This window comes from Leptidea sinapis, chromosome Z (genome assembly GCF_905404315.1).
Source record: "Leptidea sinapis chromosome Z, ilLepSina1.1, whole genome shotgun sequence".
NCBI classification, from domain to species: Eukaryota; Metazoa; Arthropoda; class Insecta; order Lepidoptera; family Pieridae; genus Leptidea; species Leptidea sinapis.
Window position 1 is genome coordinate 29,090,800 of NC_066312.1, and position 23,439 is coordinate 29,114,238.

Sequence of the window (23,439 nt, forward strand, 5' to 3'; positions counted from 1 at the left end):
AAAGTCAATTTATGATTAAGGCTGTATGTTATTTTAACATGTAAAGAAACTATGAGTAACTTTTTCAAAATGTTAGTGTTGGTTGATTTCATATTTTCTGTTTCATGTATTATGTTATTGTTAAGCTTGTTTATCTGTGAGTTAATGACACACACTAAAATTGCTATAAATATTCAATTATCTGGCTAATAACAACAATGATGGGAAATAACTTATGAGTATTAGAAATCGACAATTACACTAAACAGCATCAAAAATAGCTGAGCCCGCCTCAACTTTCTTAACAAATTGGCTTTAGTTTTGTTGTCAATACATTAATATAATTCTCATCAATGAACTTTCACAATAATATGGTTACTTGTCATTTGGATATATAATAGCTAAACAGCATAGTTTTACTTAGTAGTCAGCTTCCAAACACATAGAACAGCAATAAATCTATCAGTTGAGTATTCTGAATGTGAATTACAATGCCATAGCGATGGGTAAAGGTTTTGATACCTAATAGGTAATAAATTATACCTAAAATGCATTTATCTCCACATCTTGGTCTATTTATAACATTCGAAATATAGTTGTTTAGTTAAAGCCACTGAGTGTATAAGAGATACTTTGTAACACTTTTTTAAAGAGTCAAACAATGTGTAACAAATTTAAAAAAAATCAGAACAGCTACTAACAGCTATTAGTACACATACTGAAACTGTTCCCTGAACACAACATACTAACACTAACCTGTATTTCCAAAAGCAATTCTGTTTTACGCCTTCTTATGTCGATAAGAGTCTTTTGTTGTTCAGGTGTCAACTCTGAAAATAAACCAGTGTAAAAGTATGTAATCCTCTTAAAACATCATCAACAGAATTGGTGTACGATTTATTGAGGTCACCAAAAATGGATTTAGGTTTTTTACCGGTATGCGTAAATGGATCTGCATGATTACTCGATGTGTGGTTTCCCCCGAGAGACAAATTTTCAAATTCACTTAACATTTCTTAGAAATAATAGAAAACATAAACAAGTTTACATCGTTAATTTTGGCTAGCAGCCATATTTATTTACGTCCGAGTTTATTACCACAGATGACTGAATGTAATGACTTCTGATCCACAGATTTAGCACTAATGGCAACTTAGAATAATGACACTATAGAAGTAGTCTCCGCGTGCCCCTTTTGGGTAGCAATCATTAGTTTTAGGTGCTGTCATATTATTATTATGATTAAAAATACCCTTATATCACTACGGAGCGCGAAACTGGTTTTATCTATAATTTATATTTTTTTCTTATTCATCTTTTTTGACTATGGGTAATGGCTCAAAATGCCTTATCTATTTACTATCAAAACTTTGGGGCATGAAGAGTAAGCTTGACAAATTCATACAAAGTTTTTTTTCTAGCAACTAAGATATTATTGAAGCTATACGATTGACTGAGTTTGAAGCCCCAGATTCGGAGGAAGGATAAATTTATTTGCCAACTCACTCTGGTCTGGCGAAAAAAAAAAATCTAATCACTCTATCTCATTTCGTGAGACGAAAGCTATCAAATAGTCTAGTTACTTATTATACTTAGTCTATGGTTATCACCGACCAAATACATAGGTACTCAAAGATTAGTTTAGTATAATCGTAGCGTAGATAGAGTATAGGTCATTCCCGTGACTTCGTCTGCGTGGACTACACAAATTTCAAACCCCTGATTTACTACTTCAGTTGAATTTTCAAAAATTCTATTGATGTCTACTTATATCATAATAAAGATCTGTATGCCAAATTTCTGCCCGATCCATCCAGAGGTTTGATCTGAGTGTTTATAGATCAGTCAGTCGGCATTTCTTTTTATATAAATAGATTTTCCTATCAGCTTGTTCAATAAGTCTTATTTTTATAAATACTAAACAACAATGTTTTTCAGATTGATGAGTGATCATACTTTTACTAATAGATTGCTATGGAAGTAGAAATAGACACTACTTTGGTAAGGTTTTTTGTATGAATTAGTATTTTCTTATGAGTAAATTGAAGTATATCTATATCTAGGAAATATTTTTGCTTGTACTTATTTTCATATTAAGAAACAAGAAATAGAACCTTCGTCGTCTGCACCAGAGGTTGAATTAACTCCAAGAAGGAAAAATTTAATGAAAAAATTGAAAAAAAAGACAATAATAGGCGAAACTAGAAAAAGTACCTTTACGCTGATGACTCGTCTATAGGATCCATAGTCTAAGAGTAATAGTGATCTTTTATCTATGGTTCTAACTTCTGTGCACCCTGCGCACAGACTAATAATGCATAATGCCTATTGCTTACATATCGCAGAACACTTTTACTTCATGAACGTAGTGCTCAACTCTCTAATAAACTCGAATATGTATGGCATTGCACTAAAAATAATGGCGGCAAACGCTGTCTCGCTCTAACATATATTCGACTCTTTTGTTTGTTTTGGTTTGAGTGTCATGTGACATGTAATTCATTCAAAATAAAAGTGACTGTTAACATTTTTTGTTACGAATTTTCGTTTTCTTTAACTTTATTCGTGTATTATTTAGGGTAATGTGCTGTGTTATTAGACTTTCTAATCTATACCATCATCATGTAATAAAAAATTGTGTAAAATATGTGGCTTAAAATCTGGTTGGTCAGATGGGAGTAAGAAAATTTTCATGGCTAAATTATTTTTGGATAAAGAAAGGTAAGCACTTATGAACGAATAATAAGCTAATAAAGAATGCTTAGAGTGATTAAAAGTGAAAGAGTATTGATTTAATTCATCTAGAGTAAAAATTATAATATTATAATCTATCTGTAGTGTTTGACACTTTTTTGTCGATTGTCGATATTTTATTTTAAACTATTATTAAATTTATTTTTATTTATTTCATTTTTATGGTATAAGTTTATTGGTCGAAAATAGTTTATAAGTTTATTAACCTTTAAAATCCTTCTTATTTTATTATATTGTGGTTATGATGTGAAAAGAAATATTTAAACCCTAAAAATTTAACTAACTTCTGTTAATATGTATTCTGTTATAATTTCAGATTCAGGACCCACGCCTACGACTTTATTGCAACATCTGAAAAATGAATACCAAAGACTGTCAAAACCGAAACTATAACGCAAAACAAAACTATTAATAAATTATTAATTTTAATTGTTTTTTTCTTTGAGATAACGAAAACGTATCCCTTAGTTTAAACTAGTTAGACTTTGCTTAGGTCAATATTAAAATTATCAGAAGAGAACCTTAAAATAATCCATTTTTTATATTAATTTATATTTATAAATAAATATATATATTATTAGTTTATTATCGATAAAAATTATGTATTGATTCCAACAGATAAAAGTTATGTTGGTATCAAGATTCAGTGCAATACAATACAAGCGACATTTCTCATTATTTTGTATGGCACTCCCGTGTCTTGAACATAGTTTTTAAATTCTCTTTGGTAGTGCTGAAATTCTCTTTTACACATCTTCTGCGGCATAGTTTGGCATGGGCTAGTCGTTATTTTAAAATTTTAATTTAGATTTGCGTAGGTACATTCTTTGCATTTGTGTTGCTTATCATTAAAGAAAAAACATTTTTAAGGTAATGTTTGTAAATATTCATAAGTTATGTTCTGTGTAGGTAAGTGAGTGTTATTTAAAATTAGAATCACTCTACTTAACTACGTTAGTGTTAAATATTATATGTTATTGTATGCATTACAAATATGGCCAGTAAAAAAGTAAGCAAAGATATCCAAGAAGCTATGAAACTAGGGTTGTTATCAGAGTTGAAGTATTATGATCAAAAAATTGCGGAAATTAAGAAAGCAGAGCAATTGAAAGAAAACAATAACGTTAATATGTAAGTATGCATTGTTTTTAGAAGTAATAACTACATATTATAAAACAAAGTCCTCTGCCGCGTCTGGCTGTTCTCGATAAACTCATTAACTACTGCACCGAATTTCATGCTGATAACGTGGTGATGATAGCATGGTTCTCGAGGTAGGTTTTACTATATAATTTAGTAAGCTTTTGTATACATTAATGATATTTGTTGGAGGTGTCGGAAAAAAATAAGGCACCAGGGAGCTTTCATTGTAAACACTGCCTAAACACTAACAGCCATTCCCAATATGCTATCTACAGATAGAGATAAATTACTACCTTCTACTGTCAGTACTTAGCTGTGAATAATCTGAAGTTGTCCCAATATACTCGATAAGTCTTATTATTACCGTCTTATATTGAGATACATGTATTGCAATTTCCATACAAACTTCTATCACTAATGAGTAATTATAGCTATATATTTAATTATATATTAAATAATCAATAAGTTAATTGAGATTTTAAGAAAAGTCAATGATAGTTATGATTTTTACCAGTATGCCACAACCGGAGATGGACATAATATTGGGAACGGCAGTTAGACAGTGATATTGATAATTATTATTAGATAGTGATTATTTTTTATTAAATATATATGTGAGAGTGAGACAGGGAGATTCTCTCCTCTGAATTAATTGTAGTATCACACCTAGTTTACAGACTAAACGAACACATAGTTTGGTATGGGGGCTCCTGCTTCCATAAGTAAATTCCTTATTGGGTTGCAGCGTTAGCCAGTTACTCAAACCAGCCCAGCTCCTTCCTGAAGTACAGAATATTCCTAGGATGATCACAGACATCTTGGAAAGTTATTAAATTTTCCAGGATTACTATAGTAACTGTCTCCCCATTTTCTGAGAAAACTTGTTCCACACATTGGTTACAATTGTAGATTAGTGCAGGGGCGAAGTATTATTCTTCATCACAATAGGGTGTATGCATGTATCTTCAAAATTTTAAATCTTTATTATTTTTCATTATATCTTAAATAGTTTTTCCTTTTTAATTTTTATACTGAAATAGATAGAAAATATTGAATAAATAAAAATCCAATAAATATGCATGAAGAATAAAATATTGAAACAGTGCTATTGGTGATAAAGAGTAGTGTGATTTCTAAGTCTAGATAAATGTAATCACAGGTATGGTCTTAGATATTATTTTTGTTGGTTAGTGATATATTAAAATTTAATGTTGGTTTTTTATTATTAAATGAACTGTAAAATTATTATTTACAATGAAAGTGGATCTGTTAAAGTGCAATCAGATAATTTTCCAAAAGGAGACACATTTATGATTCTATTTAATAACACATTTTTTTTGTTTCAAACCCGGATTTTAATCTACTGAATTGAAAGCAGTGAAAGCTACAAGATAAGAAAATTAATTTAATGTTTCGGTTTTTTCAATTCATATACTCTCATAAATATATCAATAATATTTGTAATACTAACATAATCTATAAGTCCAGAAAATAGAATTTAATTGAAACTACTTTATCTAAAATCTATCTATATATCTAGTGCACTTGTCTAAGTTTTTTCGCTCATAGGCATCAGACAATAATTATCAGTAGGTTTTTGCTTTTGGTCAATTACTTTATAAATCATAAAATTTATAACAAAAAAAACAACAGACTTCAAAAAAAACTATTATAAAGTAGAAGATATAATATGCACTAATAATTAAAAAAAAATAATAGTGCATTTTTATACAATCTAATTAATCTAATTCGAGTTACAATTATTGTATGAATTGGCATTTTATGTAATGAAAGTCATTGACTGAATTATTTGTAAATTTGCAAATTGGTGTTCCTTACCCAGCAACAGCAACATGAGCAACAATTATATATACATATAAGGCATTGTATGTTGTTCCCAACCCCCAACAGTGACAATTGCAGTAAAAAAATCATCTGGGTTGCATAGCATAATGCCAAACAATACAAACTTTACAATGTTATTTCATGTATTGAGACTTAGATCGAATTTGCTGCTCCATCAATTAGATGTATTGTTAAGCCTATAACAAATTGCCATTTCAGTTATTTTTACCCGGAGCTTGAACTTACGGTGAATGTTGACACCCCAGTAGATGAATTGAAGAGAAAAGAAGAGTCAATGAAGACATGCCTCCTAGCAACACAGGAGCTTACCAGATTGATTGTACTGCAACATGAAGTTAATATACTTGTAGGAGACAGAGTTGTTGAAGGGTAGGTTGTTCGGTAATTGCTGTTAGGGAAAAATTTCACCGGGACACCATGGTGGTTGCAACCAATTGAGACACTGCACCACCAAGTTGGTTGTGAAACCAAATGGACACCAGGCAAGCAACTCTCTATAGAGCTGTATACATTTTCTTGGTAGTGGCCACTGGTTGCTCCACCTCCATAGTGTCCTCATGGAATATAGCCCTTAGTTTTCTGTTGGATCTGCTGAAGGCTCTTTCCTAAATAAAATTTTGCTATGTTACAGAGATTCTCCTGTACCAATAAAGGGGGTATGGAAGCAAGTGACTGCAGATTGTAGAATAGACATGATTCCTTTTTGTATCTCATTCTTTGCTCATAAAGATGTAAGTATGTTTAGATGAAATAAAAAAAAAAAAATTGGCATTTGTAATGACTGCTGATAGAAGTGAAAATTTAAAATTTATTCATAAAATTTAAAATTTCATAACATATAAAAAAATTAGTTATTACTTAATTTATTAATAAAACTTATTTCAGTAATATATTAATCAAACAAACACACTATTTCAATGATGCACAGTATACATTTTCACTAAATCCATTCAATTTCAATTATAAGATAAACACAGCACTGATGTTGCACAATATGTAGATGTATAGTTAAAGATATACTGCTATAAGGATTTCGGTGACGCGAACTCACGAAATTTCAGCATTCCAAAAAGTGTCAAACTATATATAAATATTGGAATTATATTTAATGAATTTTTTTAATTATTTATTTATCGCGTGCGTCATGAGCATGTCGGTGACGCAATACATAAGACTTTCCCCTACCAAAAGTGCCCAACGCGGCTAAAGAAGTTTTCAGGTGAATAGTAAAATGTAATCATATCTATAATAAATGGCTTTGATACTTTGACTGATTTTTTGAATGTCGAGTCTTCGCAAGATCTGTTTATTTTTTTTACATTATAATCTTTTTATTTGACATAAAACAACATAAATTACCATCTAGATGTTTGAAGAACTGTAAAACCCTTGTCTTCCATATCCAATTCACATGGATGGTTATCACTTCACATCACTACACTATAATTTACAAGGCTTTTTAATTTTTATGGTTTTTTTTAAAGTAAGTGGAAGAAATATGAGCGTGCAGGTCTCTGTGTGTTAAGTGATCACCACTGCCCACACCCTTCTGCAACATTAGAAGAATCACGACAGTTTTTGTGGTCCAATGTGAACGCGCTCTGTTTGAAAGTATCCATATCTTATAGTCCTGCAAACATCACATTAGAATGCCCATTCCTAAAATCGGTTGTATGTGTAATTTCCTTGAAAAACGCTACACATCCAGATGGTGAGAAATAGGAATCAGGTTAAACAGCTCTCCGAAACACTCCCCGTGTTAAATGAAGCGACGTCTCTTCACAACGCTAAGTCATGTAGCCGTTTACAGAATACTGCACGCTGATAGTTCCAGCAGCTGTGCTTTGCATGCGGTCAAATGGTACTGGGGTGTACCACACTTATTAGAGCATATGTATACATATAATGCTTGTATGTGTAGGGTGTAATCGTTAAGTGTGACCAGGCTGTACAAAAATCAGTAAGATCTTAGAAATAATAATGCTTAGAACGTGAATAGGCCCAAGCGAAATGAAACAGTTTCAATGTGGTCGTCTATGTCCTATACGTGATATAAGTATTCAAAGTCAAATAAACTTAATTCAATTAGGCTTAAACTAAGCGCTTTGAATAGTCACTATTAATATTTCTTTTAAATTACTAAATTTACCATATGTTCGGAAAAAGTTGAGCTCGTGATAACATTAACGGCCACTCTTTATAACCGACTTCAAAAAAGGAGAAGGTTCTCAATACCTCGGTATGTTTTTGAAGTGAAACTTCTTAATCGACGTATGAGAGAAATTTTATAGCAAATCGTCACGGTTTTCGGTTACGTGCCATTTTGTTTTTTTTTTTAAACCCAAGATGGCCGCCACGCAATTTATGATTTCAACAATATTGATATCGAATCCGATCGAGGGTGCAGGGAACGACTTTGGAATCATTTTTTGAAATCCAAGATTCCGCGCAATATTACGATTTCAACCATTTTAGTTCCATGTGGCACAACAATTTCCGAAAGATGCCTATAAGTGGTATTAGGGTTATATTTATAACCAATCATACGTATAGCCCCAAAATAATTTTGCATGGCGGCCATCTTGGATTGAAAAAATGATCCCAAATTTGTTCTCTGCACCCTTGAGAACCTCGGATACGATTTCCATATTGTTGAAATCATAATTTTGCGCGGCGGCCATCTTGGATTTCAAAAATGATCCCAAATTCGTTATCTGCACCCTCGAGAACCTCGGATAGGATATCCATATTGTTGAAATCATAATTTTGCACGGCGGCCATCTTGGATTTCAAAAATGATCCCAAATTCGTTCTCTGCACCCTAGAAAACCTCGTATATAGCTGGGAATGGAGCCTCTAACGTCTCGCTTTTTCGTTTCATCGAGTTTAAAAAAAAAGAACTTCTTTACTTGCACTTCAAAAATTGTTGCAACAATAATTAAATCCTTATTACATATAACCTCGTATTTCTTACAATTTACTGATTCTATTCACTTGCAACATTATTTGGCTGTCTGTTTGCGTGTTGGCGAATGTAAGTACGTGACGCTCACGCACACGTTAATTATAATGTTACTTCTACATTGACAGGAACTATGAATGAAACTCTCGTTATGAGCGTTATTATTGTGTGAGAAAGATATAAACAGGGAATTTGTAGTAATCTGATTTTTTCGATTTTAATTGACAACAACTTGTCAGTTTAAGCGTTTCATTGCCGGACTCGACGTTAAACTAAGGAAGGAAACACCCAACACACTAATCACCGACCAAAAAATAAGTTAATCCAAGATATCACTGGGTGTTCTGATTTTTTCAGATGTGAAATTCTACTAAAATATTTTAAAACTTTTCTTTTCCAACGGTCTTGCAAACAGTGATGTTGATGACAATGCTATCATGACACAACATACAGATATAGACAAAACCTGTCATCATAACATTTCAACCAGTCCATCTACTTACGATTTTGGTTTTACCCTAGTTTCGAAGATGGCGACGGGTAACCTGTTTAATATCAACGGTTTAATCGAAATAATAGTATTGTAATAATGTTAAAACTAATGAATAGCTTTTAAGCCACGTAGGATTTTTTAACGATTTAGATGGTGTGTTTTATATTTTTTTTAATATCAGCTCCGCTTTAAAAGATCAAACAACACAATACAATACGTATAAATAGTCTGTGGTGTATATAGCGGTAGTGTAAGTACTCTGTGGCCTAGCTCGCTGCTGTTTGTTGCAGTTAAAATGTTCGCAATAAACAGAGACGAATAAGTTCAAGAAACACGAGGTGCAGATCTCATTGGCATACCAAAGCTACCAGTCTAAAATATATCGGTACCTTTCCATATTATATGTTTCCATGAATACTGGCATTATATTTAATCATTGTGCAGTGTTTTTAATATTCGGCAAACGGAACATATTAATATGATTTTATAAAATAATATTTAACTAGTGGTGAGTAAAAAGTTAGGTTTGTTTTGGTTTTCATTCTATCTTAGCTCATAATAAACTGGTATCACTCGCCGAGTGTTATAGTGACAGCGACGTATTCGGCCGAATATGGCAGTTCCGCTTGTTTCGAAACGATAAATTACTTTTTATTCATATAACTTTTAAACCCCAGTTCGAATTTGACTTAAAATAAATATATGCGAAATAATAATTTGAGAGAAATTTTTGTATGCATACGTGCTTCAGACGCATGATAGTGAGCAATATAGCCGATTTTCCGGCAATCTCCTTTATAGAAGTGTTTAATACCAACATTATAGAAAACTCCTCGTTAGATATTTAAAAAGTTATTGATGTCATTATTCTAATAAGTTAACGTACTTTCGATATAAGCTTAAAGGTTTATGATAACTTTAATAGCTACGAAATAATCGCTTGGTCACAATTGACTATAACCCACTGTACATATATTATTATATTCATGTGGGCGGAACTGCCTCTTGCTAGTGAGTGCTAGAATGTGGGGCGGCTTAAAGTATTGCCTTGCTCTTTTTGAACCCCAGTATCTTTGAAGGCAATTTACCTTCCAAGTGACCATGAAATGGGCAATCGAGATTTCGAAACCCAGTATTGCGATAGTAGGCGAAGGTTTAAGGAGGGCGGTGATACTACAAATAAGGGCATTTTAGTAGTTAGCGCGCAAACATGGTCTGTGGAAACGAACTGTTAAACGCCGTTTTTCTCTTAACATGCAAATCAGCAAACATTAATAATATTATATTGGTGCAAGTCCATTAACATCATCACTTTTAAACGTTGTTTCAATAATTACAGAAAAGTCTATTTGGTCCAATATTATACAGCGGTTTGGAAGTGACACTTGTGAAGGTAGCCCACGAGTTCGAGTTGAAGAATTCCATTCTGCCAATCCTTACGAAACCTGCAGATGTAACAGAGGTGACAGTCTTAGCCATCTTTTATATTACTTGCTTTCCGGGCATGCATTGTGACGCTATGTTAAGTATAAAGAAAAAAATAATTAATAATAATATATAGATTTTTAGGCCAGGCCACCTTGTATAACATCAATACCCATAACACTCATAGTTTCATCACAATCCGATCAATGGTTTCGGATGATGAATTCTATTCGTCGAGCTTAAAAACTCGTGATATATTAATTGGTTTTGGCCAGGTGGAGACAAGTAGCTCAGCATGTATTTAAATTCTATTTTCAGTGATTGACATAGACGACCAATCTATTGATTTTATGTCCTTAAAGTATCTTTGACTTTTGACTTAAACTCATGTGCTTGTTCGAGTGAACTTCTAAACGAGATCTATAATAATTTTGATCGTGTTGCTGCGATTTCCTGCTTTAACTAGAGGAATTTTTGCGTAGTGTTGTCCCCATTGTTGGTTATGATGGTTATTTTTATAGAATAGGAGGACAAACTAGCGTACGGATCACTTGGTGTTATGTGATCACCGCCACCCACATTCTCTTGCAACACCAGAGGAATCACAGGAGCGTTGCCGGTCTCTGAGGAAGATGTACGCGCTTTTTTTGAAGGTACCGATACACTGCACAAGGAAGCAGCTTTGTTGTAGTATGTGGAAGAATCCATGCTGCAGGTCCAAGCACTTGTGCAAGAGGTTTATTATCTACGGTTAAACTGTGCTGGAAGCAGACCCACTATGCGTGAAATTAAAAACTTTTATCGAAAAGAATAGTTTCAGATTTAAGAAATACTAAAATTTTAAGAAACCATATAAATCTGGAGCACCGTGTACACTGTATTGTAACGAGCAGTGACTTAAATCAACTGAATCGATTTTCATTGCTCATAGGAATGAATTTTTGTTTCAGTTGATACGCAGCTACGCCATAGCATATAGATCCAGACGGAGTTCTCTGGAGAAACTACTGGACAGATTTACTAACACTCTGGTCTTAGATCGTCTGGTAAGATGCATACAGACAGAAAACGCGCGAGTTGAATGCAGAGTTCACTTAAATTTTTGTTCTGCCTTTCTAGAACTCACATACCTTAACACTTTTTGCGTTTTCACGTGCTTGGCGATGAATACAAACTCGTATTTTTTGGAACGGAACCTGATGGACTACGGTACACACGAGGCGAGGCGTGCGGACATCGGCGGGAAATGCTCCCGTTATTTACCCCAGGCCCCGACTGCATTCAACTTGCGCGATAACTGTACATATTTAGATGTCCCATACCCCATTCGGAAAAACTGAGGTCAGAGCGAATGAATGTTTGTTCAACTGTGCCTTTAATAAACCCTTCTTTAAAAATTTTAAGGTATGCAAATAAATTCTGATAAAGTATCGAATTACATTTCAGCATGATGGTGGATATCAGCTCAGCTGTCCAAATTTGAAAGTCTCATGGACACTGCAGTACAGGTTGGCACTTGATGCTCCCTTTAAGCACCAACTGACCATTGATTTAGATGAAATGGGTGAGGCTTTCCTCTATAGTGAAATAAGCTTTGCAGGGGACTAGTGAATTTTAACAAAATTTCAGTCATGTGACTTATTCCAAATAGTTTTCTTTTATTGTATAGCTCTAGAAATTAAACTCGTGGATCGATAGTGATGATCCTTATATCACTAGAAGTAATTACTTAATTTTACCAGTGTCACTGTCACTGTTTAATTCCTTGACTAGTGGTTAGTATCCATTTAAGTTCAAGTGATTTTACTCTAGTTCAAAAAACTTGAGAAATTCTAATAAGCCAAATAAAATGAGTTTCTTTTGCTGTTATAATAATTATTTTCTTTATTTGTCTTTACCAATTCCTAACATTATTCCCGGATTTTGCAGATGAATCATACATAACGTTAATAAGACACAATCATGAACAACTGTGTGTCCCTCATATTAAAACAGATGAACGCACGTTTCTGCTTACTAATATAATCACCGCGTGTATCGAAGCGCAAAATTCGGCAAAAGAATTCCAAGAATCAGTTGTATCCGATGCTGAAAGTGCGACACAAAGAAGAGATGTTGATATTCCAGCTGTTGAGTCTAATCTCATGGCGCCACCTAAATCTTTACCAAAAAAGTCGAGGAGTAAACATAATAACAAAAGACCTAGTGACAACGCTGATCCAGAACCTAAGAAATTTAAAAAAGTAGATGGAAATCAAAACACCATAAAAGTTGGTAATAGTAAAGATGAAACACATAAAAGTATAAATAAGGCGGCACCAAGTAATAAATGTAAAACAGAAAAACAGCAAATTGCTAACGTTGATAACCCAAAGGGAAATAAAAATCCTGAAGCTAAGAAAGTTAACAAAGTAGATGGAAATCAAAACACCATAAAAGTTGATAATAGTAAAGGTGAAACACATAAAAGCATAAATAAGGCGGGACAAAGTAATAAAAGTAAAACAGAAAAACAGCAAATTGCTAACGTTCATAAACCAAAGGAAGATAAAAATCCTGATAACATTACTAAGGATACAAAACAAAAAAATATGCAGACAGATGCTACTTTGTTGAAAACTCAGACGGCAAGCTCGGTTAAAGTATTTTATGGAATAGAAAAGCAAGACACGCGTGTTGTGAAAAAAAGTAATTTAGAAAAACACGATCCTACCAAAAAAGGTTTGGGAAAGGAAAACAAAGGGGATAAATTGAGAGAAAACGCCAATAACACCAAATTATTACAGAAAGATATTACAAACCATCCAGTCAAAATTATTGTCACAAAATATCCTTCTGAAGAAAATAATAAATGTAATGATGAAAAAAAAAGTAAAATTAGCGAGATAGATAAATCAGAAAATAAATCACAGTTGAACCAAAATGCAACAGCCAGTACAAAATCGAAGACGGGTCCTAAAGATGTAAATAGTGGACTGAAGCATATTTCCACAATTGAAAATAATAAGCTAAAGGGAAAATCAAAAAAAGACATCCACACAGATAAAAATAGTACAACAAAACAAAAATCTACCAATAATAACCGAAATACCGATATTATTAAAAACACAGGAACAAAAGAAAATTATAAAGGCAACACTAAACTTAAACAAGGTCCTTCTGGAACTAGCAACTTGAAACAAAATAGTAACAGTGATAATCAACTTATAGACCCAAAAGTACGAACAGAAGTAAAATCAAATCAAAAAATTCATCAAAATATTATCAAGGCCACTAAACCTAAATTAGATGAAAGACGGAAAATAGGGGCACAGAAAAGCACAGAAGGGTTGAATACAGAAAAAAAAGTAAATGGAAGACAACAAAAGAATCAATTGACTAAAAATATTAGAACAGACAACCAGGAAAAAGTAATTGGACCAGACAAGGTAAATATAACAAGCAACATATTCAGTAGACTTAGTAATACCCTGGCACTATCAAAGTGGAATGCTCAGAAGACAAAGATACCACAGAAAAGGTCTTCTGTACGGGAAAACTATGCAAAGAAAAGCCACTTAAGGATAAGTCCACGTAAGTTTTTAAGGAATTTTGCTTATGATGTTTATGGTTGCAAAGGAATCTATTTCATCTTCAAAATCACAAAGGACTAGGCGACCCGTGCGTACATAGCTCGCAATAAATAGTCACAAAGAACTGAAATAATGAACTGTCTCACAGAATGCGCGTAATTTGTAAAAAACATTTCCACAAATTAGTTGCTCACACTGCAGACTGTCACTACTACTACCTACCGTTAATTGTATTTAAATTATAAATTTCATTTAGAATTATTGTAGTTCAGGGTGTTCCGACAAAAAACTCCTTTGGCAAATAATTTTGAAGTGGTAATCAAATCAAAATCACTTTATTCATGCAGCTCAAGGAAATTACTTTTCTTTTTATATCCACCACCTTTGAGGGTTGAGCCTTAATAAGAAGAAGTGGCAAGAAACTCATTGTGACAATCACTCACAAATCATTTCAGTTACAATATATTATGTTAAGTAATGCAACAATAATACTCAAACTACAAATACTCAAAAAAAGAAAAGTAAATTAATACGTGGCCCGTTGTAATTTGGTCCAGATCTGACAATGGCATCCATGAGAAAACCATAAAAGTCTTAAATTTACTATACACCCACATAGGGTGTAAATTCAAAGATTTTTTGCAAAAAAAAAACAACTGACTTCAAATACACTATCACAAAACAGTAGCTATATGCACTAAAAAGTATAAAAATAATTGCGTATTTTTATACAATGTAATTAATTAATTTAATTCTAGTTACGATTATTGTAATTTTTGGAGTCGGTGTCATCTATGATAGGTTTGTAATTACATAGTTATAGGTGAGATGTGCTTGAGTCGCGAGGAGGCGAGAGCGGGTCGAGGCGAAAGGACACCGATTCCAAAAATAACAATAATCGTAACTAGAATTAGATTATTTAATTAGATTGTATAAAAATACGCAATTATTTTTATACTTTTTAGTCCATATTATATTATTTGTCAATGTATATGTTTTAATAAACTAATAGATCAATTAATAAATTTGTATTATCGTTAAAAAGTGTACTAGAATGTAAAAGTGGATTTATTTTTTGTATATGCCTCTTTGGATATCAGATAGATTTCTTGCATATGTGTTACAAACAATAAACATGTTACAAACAATAGGCCTTCAACCTATACTTGTATGAAGGGACATCAAAGTTTTAAAAGTTAAAACATGCTATCCTCATTTCTCTGTTGTTTCATTGGCCCGTTGAAAAGCGTGGAGAGATCCTGTTATTGTATTCAAAAGGCACATTAAACTTCTTACATCAATTCGATAAGCATGTTGGTTTTTTGTATTCTTCTCTTTATTAATAAATATATTTTATTAACAGGTAATCTGCAAGCAACGTCAATAAGGCCAGTGGCTCATATTAAGAGAGATTTGAAATCTAATAATGTATCAAGTGAGTAATTTACATTTCCTTCTCTTTTTTCCTTGTTTTTTCTGCATATCAACGATATACTGTAAATCAGCAACATGCATTACTATGCGGACAGCATAGAATATGCATGTTACAAAGGCTGTACCAATCTCTCGGAATAGAGTCGGTGAGAACCAGAAGAAGTTTTTTTCTGAAATCGAGGATACGCAACAGCCGGATAGCGGTCGGTAAATTTTAGTCTAGTTCAACCCAAGATAACACAAAAATTTTTTCCTTTGTCGTATACCCTCCATTCAAGGTTAACTCCCTTAACTGTCACAGCTTAAATCAGCATGGTTGGCGTCGATATTTCGAGCGATGTTCAGTTTCATGATCACTTGGAAGAGAATGAGAAATTGGAAATTAGAAGGTAAAAAATTCGTCAAAATGCGCAATTCCACCAGCAGCATGTTAAAACGCATATCTAGCCGTAGCCATAGAAAATAGGTATATGTATCTGGCAGTGGTAACAACGCTCCCAGTAAGTCATAAACTTGTCCTTGTATCTGTAAATTTTAAAGGTTTGTCCAATAATTATTTTTTTATTATAACTTGAATATTGTAAAAAGATATTATGGTATAATACCTTGAAAGTGGGCATGAAATTGTCCTGTATAATATGTGTAGCGCTAAGTGATGTCATCTGGAAACAGCTGTTATATTTCTGAATGTTGGCCAAGAAGTGCTTAGTATCAATTCCAATTTAAGAAACTAAAGAGCTTTAAGGATCTGCTGGTGGGACCAATTGTGGCAACTTTACTTTGCCTCCAGCAGAACATAATCGAGTAGATTCATCACTGTATTTTAACGCCTTACAATATTTACAAATTTTTGCCATTTCCCCAATTGTTACCGATTTGTCGGCACAATAATCTATTGTCAGATCATAGTGGAATGCATCTCGTTCCAGAATCACAGCAGCACTCCGTCTGCGGAATCGCTCAATTCATTATGTCGTGGTCGCTGTTGTTGTGTTTGATCTGCACGAACTCGTTGCATTCTAAGCCTATCTACTTCATTGTCACTCACTAAAGAACGCGATTCAGACATAGCAATACGACTTTTTTCTTGATCTGTCTCTCACTGGTCATTATTGCGGTTAGCACGTGAGGTAGCTTCGCCTATTTGCTTGACTGCGACGACCTAAGTCAGGTCATCTTCTCCTTGGCATCGTTAATTATAATTTAAGTGAGAAAAATTTTCGCGCACTTATAGTAAAGTGTCACTATCACAAAAGATCAACAAAAAAAAAGGGCACATAACTTGAAATGATCACTACCACAAAGGATAACCGAAGCAATGACAGTTGTCGCGCACGTAGCGGTAATCTTCACTCATAAAGATAAGGATGCACTCCTTGCCTAAGGTATCGATCGACATAGAGGATGGATCGACATATTGGTTGTCAAAAGTCAAATATCCATATGTTTTGAGTTTTATTTAGTGTTAATTCCGCCAATATTTGTCGGAGGCATCCTCAGGACATGTTGACTCACCAAAATCTATATCCATATGGATAATTATGGATTTCCGCAAAGTAACGCCTTACCATAATATTTGACTTCAATAAATGTCAAATATTATGGTAAGGTTCAGAAATTTAATTTGTGACAATACTTAAGATAAATCAATCTACGATCTACTAATCTACTAGTTGGTTGTCAAATCTCCATAAAAATAATCTGATAGATAGTTAACAACTGTTAACTACAGTCACCTACCAGAACAAAAGAAAACAAAATTGTTGTTTTTATTCAATTCCGAGCATTTTCATATTTATTCACCTTTAACCTTCTCTGAACTTCCACAAATAATTCAAGACCAAAATTAGCAAAATCGGTCCAGCCGTTCTCAAGTTTTAGCGAGACCAACGAACAACAATTAATTTTTATGTATATAGATATGTATGGATTGATGCATCTACTGTATTCAATGACTCTACTTTTGCGTTCTTTTTCATAATAATATACAATATTGTACTGTCATAATTGATATAAAATTATCATTATCTAGTCCCAGGCTGTCCGATCACTTAGATATTCAGCTGTGGAGTAATAGGATTTACGACCATTTTTAATAAAACATTTAAATTTATTTATAGATAATGCCTGAACAGTCTGACTGGGACTTTATTATAAAAGTGGAATACCTGCATTAAAATATGAACAAACAATTTCTATTTTCAGGATTTACGAAGATGCTGAACTCGTGAGCTGTGTGTAGAGATTATATTATAAGTATTATGGCAGTTTTTGTGTAGTCGGAAATGTAATTCGAGATCAAAAATGTAAACAAAGAATTGTAATTGTCAAAATGTTAGTTCAGAGATTATCAACATTTTTCTAGGTAGTGAATCGGAATTGGTTACGTTTATAATAAACTAGCGGACCCGACAAACGTTGTTCTGTTAAAAAAAACTCTCGCCGTTGGAATTTCGTAAAATCCGTCCTAGCATCAAGCTTTGGCAGTATGCCCTTTAACTAGTTTTCATAATGAGCGGATTTTCAGTGTTTTTTCTGGATTCGAACATTAATAATGCTCCATCTACAAAACCTTTTCTGGTTCGAGCTTTTCAGTATCAAACCACATTTTCGATGTTGTGACCTTGTGGCGCTTGCGGGTATCATATTTAAAATTTATACATTGGAGTTAACAGCTTGAACTATATTCAGTAATTATAAATGTTTCACCATATCAATTAGTTTATGAGTGCAAGAGTAGCCAATATACATACACACAACCAAATGTCTAAACTATATTAAAATATCATAACAGGTTAAGTTCTAAATAAAATTATTAAATAGCATCCATGATTCGTTATGTTATTCAACAATGAATTAAAACAAAAAGAAAACTTACCAACATACAAAAACTTAACAACTTTACTTTACTGCACAATAATTTCACATTTTAATTTTTGGATGTATTTTATACTATATTATATATGCTTAATTAATAACTATATGTATATACTAACTTCTACACTTATAATAATTTTAAAATGATTTTAGTATATTTCAACACGCACAATACATTTTTGATCTCGAATTATATTTCCGACTATAGTTTCTTGAATAAAATAAACTATAGTTAATTTAAATATGATGGAATAAATTTGATTTTTTTTTTTTTGATATTTTCTTTATTTTGAGCCTTCTTGCAATTGATCAGACTTATACTATAACTGCAAATGAAATGAAATTAAAAATTGAAAGGGCACGCAACGCTGTTGTGTTTCCTTTGGTGTTGCAAGAGAATGTGGACGGCGGTTATCACTTAACATCAGGACATCCGTACGTTTATTTGTCTTCTGTTCCATAAAAAAATGATGTATGTCTATGACAGTACTCTATTCCTATAACTGGAATTAGTACAGGGAACTACGGGCATATGATGTATAACTTCCATAAACTATTACGGTGGCCGAAGTGCCATAAATTATGATGCCTACATCATTAATATTAAAGGTAAAGGTGTATTAAATTAAATTTTTAGTTATTTGATACTTTTCAGTTTTTGAAGTTGGTTTTTTTTTCAATCGAAAATTCACCCATAAAAATATTAGGTTTTTTCAAAAAGTTTGTGTGCTTTCTATTCGTTGAAATCATTACTTTCCGATGGTGTAACAAAGATATAAATTACAATTGCAAATGTTCGGGAAATGTATTTTATTTTAGAAGTTTTTTTTTTTATTTTTTACTTTTTTTGTGTCAGTTAATAATTATGATATATAATCAACCTGAATAAAAACTCTTAAAAAAGCCGTACTCAAAAAACAATTTTATCATCAAGATAACCAAAAATTTTCATAAAATGAAAACTACTGGGCCAAATTATGTAAAATTTTTATGTGAAAAATTACGTAAATCAGATCATAAATCTCGGAGTAATCGGTGTACATACATTAAAAAAATACCGATCGAATTGATCACCTCCTCCTTTTGGAAGTCGGATAATAAGGGTTCTTTTCCGATATTTGAGTCAAAATAAGGTGAAAAATAGTTATTTGTTCAACAAGTGAGCAAAGTTATTTTTTGCTGCGAGTGCCGACTTTAAATCACGAATTGGCGAACTAGTCTAGAATTGAATCACGAGCGTAGCGAGTGATTCTAATATAGACTACTGAGGTTGTGAGTGATTTAGAGGCACAAGACAAAAAAAAATTGCTCTCGTGTGAAACATATAACTTTTCACCTCGACTAGCGAGAAAAGTGTTGTAGGTAAGGATCACAATTAAATATTAAGTCTTTAAAAAGTCAATAGTAAAATTTATAAATCTTGATATATACATATACTTGATATAAACATATAAATTTTTGTGACAATGAGATAATACGCTAGGCTTAAATGAGTTTCGGAACGCACCGGATCGCATTGTTTATTTTTAAACGCGGAGTAATTCCCGGATGTATGGTCACGTGTGGTTCGAAATTTAAATCACTTTGCCTCACTCTTTTTTGTAAAGGAATAAAAATAAAAAACCAAAAGGTTGATTTTTGAATTTTTCACAAACTTTGAGGTTATTTGTAAAAAAGAAATGTTGTAGATCTTTTTATTACCTACAATTTTGCCATTTAACTTTTTGCCATAGGACTTGAGTTTTGCCGTAAATCGAGATAAGCCATTTTTTAACCTAAAATAACCCCCCTCCCCCTTTCCATTTCCCGACCTCAGATCGCCCGTAATTTATTTGAGTAAATAATTAAATTACATAAAAAACAGTTACACTTTGAAAGTTAGTGTTGGCGATGGTTCCACCTGGCATAACAACCATAGATAGAAAAAACCACAGGCGCCCGCGTTACTTTTGTCATTTTATATTATAGTCAGTGCTGTGTGTGTTCTTCACAATTAACGTTAACATCAAGTTCATAATAATTGTTTTAATCTCTTCGCCCTATGACCAACAGTTAGGTTGCGGGTTTGATTCCTATGTCCACGTCTTGTGTTAACTGATATAAAAATGACTTACTAACTTTTCTTATAATATTTAAGAATACCTATACAAAATTAATTACTAAATTATTTTGTATGCCTATTTGTCACTGACATAGTATCAAATAAGTAGATTTTTAGAGAACAAACTATGCGTTTATAGTGATTTAGTTAGTTCTAAACTTAATAACAGTATCGAATGGTCAAGAGAGGATAAAAAAGACTGTAAAGGAGTACTTAAGAAAAAATTTAAAGAGCACTTCCGTAACGTCTCCACATAAGCCTTAATATTTAATTAGTATTTATAAATTATATTTATATTAGTAGTTTAGTTGTTATATTTATACAGGTAAAATTTTACTATGTTTTTAGGAATATTATGAATTAATAACTAAGTAATGTATTATGTGTGTATTTGTAATAGTGTAGATAACTTACAAATTAGGTATAGTTTAATTTATTATAGATGCACGATATTATAGTATAGTCTAAGAGCGTAAACTCGCCAACAAACTGTTGCAACAGTTTGGCAAGATGTAAAGTAAAGGGTCTTAAATTCTGTTCTCGGTACAGCGCTATCTCCGTAGAAAGACAAAATTACAATTCTTACTTTTGTGTCCTTGATAAATGCGGTCTACCATCTGTCGTTCATTTTGTGTCTTTTAAGACGCCACGTCTCTGCACAACGCCAAGTGATTGAAATTTTAACTGAGCACTGGATCCCCGACAATTCAGCAGATCTGTGTTGCACGCAATTTAATGGATAAACTGATACTGGTGTGCACCAGATCAAAGATGAGAACGATACTCGTTTTGTGGCTGGAACCGCGCCTTATAAAGCGCTCAAATATGGGCCGGCTTGAAGCAGTGTTCCACACTACTTTAAAAAATGTTGGTAAAGACTAAAATAATGATTTATCTACTTAGAATACCACTTTACCCAATTTTTCGGGTAAAGTGCCTGTTTTTTTCCGGTCACACTGGATGTTACTATGACGCGTAGCGGAGGTTCCAAACTTAAAATTAATTTGTATTATGAAAAGAATAAAAAAATAATGTGATAACTACTATTTTATCTGTAAAATGTAATTCCTTGACACTTTTATTGTACCCTAGCATTTTCTTAACATAATTTCTCAATACATGGCAGTATTTTATAAATATTTTAATGCGACGTAAACTGATCCGTCAGAGACAATGGCAGATGTCTTAATGGCGGCTGATCGTCTTTAGTGTAGGTATGTTTGTGGGGCTATGTATTTACACGTTAACTGGCTTGTTTTGATGCGTCACTGTCATAAAGGAGACACGGAGTCCTCATTTTTTACTAATTTTTTATTGAATGTTTTTCTTAGAAATACATCTTTTTATTTTTCGTAGAAATATATTCATTTGTAATATTGACGGGTAACTGAAATACATATCTATTTGTTTTTAAACTTTGTCCGTTGAAGTTTGACTTCCACCATAGTCTTAAGAATATCTTCCCTACAATCATCCCAAGAACATGTTTAAATCAATATGGGTATTATTTTCTAGGTTTTCGGGAGTGCCAATTACAAATATAACACTCATTTCGAGATCCAAGATGGCGGATGTGACATTTCAATAAAATCAAAATGGGTATCATTTTCGGGAGTGCCATTTACAAATATGATACCCTTTTCGAGATCCAAGATGGCAGATGTGACTTTATAACGAAACCATTGCGAACGTCTGAAAAAGATAACAAAATATTCTCTTAGTCAATTTCAGAAAAGGTATTTATTTGCATAAACAAAAAGTTCAATCTCGTGTTCATTTCTTACAACTCGGATATAGGTAAACACATAATTTTATTTCAAATGTCCAGCATTATCGGCTGCAACACACTTGATAATCATGAAAACAACACCAATGATGAAAATATTGATAATTTCATGTAGCTCCAACTTGGATTTACATTTTGACTCCATTATCTATTTCAGCACCATTGAAAACCACGAAAACGACACCCATGACGAAAAAGTTGTCAATTTTAGCCGCTATCTTGGATTTACGTTTTGACAGCATTATCTATTATTTATTTACGGCGTGTGTGATGCGGCTACTGTACTCAATAACTTTTGTTTTGTATTCATTTACATTTCCTTTTTTGATTTACTCGTGTAATGCATTGACTATCTGACGTTTGAGTATCTTTGTTGCATCACTTTACACATTCTTCTTGATCTTGATTTAAAAGAGTGGCAATGTGTTTCTTGCTACTTCTTCTCATTAGCTCAACCCCTTTGCGAAGTAGCAGTAGAGTTAATAAGAAAAAAGTGAATTTGATTTGAAACCAAAAAAAACACGTGTTGCTTATGTGTAAATGTTTTTAAATATATTTTTATTTTTATACTTACCTACATGGTATTTGGTGACTTTATACAATTATCAATCAATGATATTTAAAAGTATAGATAGGTTACGTAGACAACATTCGGTATTTGAAAATGATACACTAACGCACACATGAATAATTTAACATTGCAATAGCACACTACATTACGATTACACTTCAAAGAAGGATAGTAAATGCAATTATCGCAAGCGAAAAAGAGATAAATCTAATTTGCTAATTACTTCGTATTTGTATAGAAAAAATACAGTTAATTCATCAAATATGATTTTTCACCGTACACCGTGATTTATGCTAAATTACAAGTCCCCTTCAAGTGAAACGCACCGGCAACTTGATGTGTTGGCTTGTCCTTGACATTTTGATAGGCTGGGACGTCAAGTTGTTCGTAGGGTCGGTAACTTGGTATCTTGGGTATTGGTGGTATGTTTGTAAGGTATGGTATCGGTAAGGTTATTGGTAACTTGTAGAGGTAAT

General features: G+C 32.7%; 2 protein-coding genes across 3 annotated transcripts in view; one reads left to right on the top strand and one right to left on the bottom strand.

Annotated features, from left to right (window-relative positions):
* Positions 1-1,076, bottom strand: part of LOC126979230 (cytohesin-1) — an 84,510-nt gene extending 83,434 nt beyond the window's left edge. Inside the window, exons 1-2 of the mRNA XM_050828504.1 lie at positions 914-1,076; positions 736-809 (exon numbers count right to left, since the gene is read on the bottom strand). Of these exons, the coding sequence (XP_050684461.1) occupies positions 736-809; positions 914-992 (153 nt within the window). The 5' untranslated portion in view covers positions 993-1,076. The remainder of the gene's footprint in view (positions 1-735; positions 810-913) is intronic.
* Positions 1,077-3,550: 2,474 nt separating this feature from the next.
* On the top strand, positions 3,551-18,702 carry LOC126979208 (uncharacterized protein MAL13P1.304-like). Of its 2 annotated transcripts, none has more exons than XM_050828462.1 (9): positions 3,551-3,864; positions 5,941-6,111; positions 6,374-6,473; positions 10,537-10,659; positions 11,573-11,668; positions 12,069-12,186; positions 12,552-14,050; positions 15,558-15,629; positions 17,834-18,702. In XM_050828462.1, the coding sequence occupies exons 1-8, from the start codon at positions 3,728-3,730 to the stop codon at positions 15,579-15,581; spliced, it is 2,268 nt and encodes a 755-aa protein (XP_050684419.1). In that variant the 5' UTR covers positions 3,551-3,727; the 3' UTR covers positions 15,582-15,629; positions 17,834-18,702. The 2 variants fall into 2 exon arrangements, with proteins under 2 accessions (XP_050684419.1, XP_050684418.1); XM_050828461.1 differs by having other exon boundaries at positions 3,552-3,864; positions 12,552-14,195.
* Positions 18,703-23,439: the final 4,737 nt, after the last annotated feature.

What these genes read in the sequence shown, in the direction of transcription:
- LOC126979208 (XM_050828461.1), top strand. Translation starts at nt 3,728, where the DNA reads ATGGCCAGTAAAAAAGTAAGCAAAGATATCCAAGAAGCTATGAAACTA. An exon ending in CATTCTTTGCTCATAAAGAT is followed by an intron (nt 6,474 to 10,536) that starts GTAAGTATGTTT and finishes CAATAATTACAG; the next exon opens with AAAAGTCTATTTGGTCCAAT. An exon ending in AACCTGCAGATGTAACAGAG is followed by an intron (nt 10,660 to 11,572) that starts GTGACAGTCTTA and finishes TTTTTGTTTCAG; the next exon opens with TTGATACGCAGCTACGCCAT.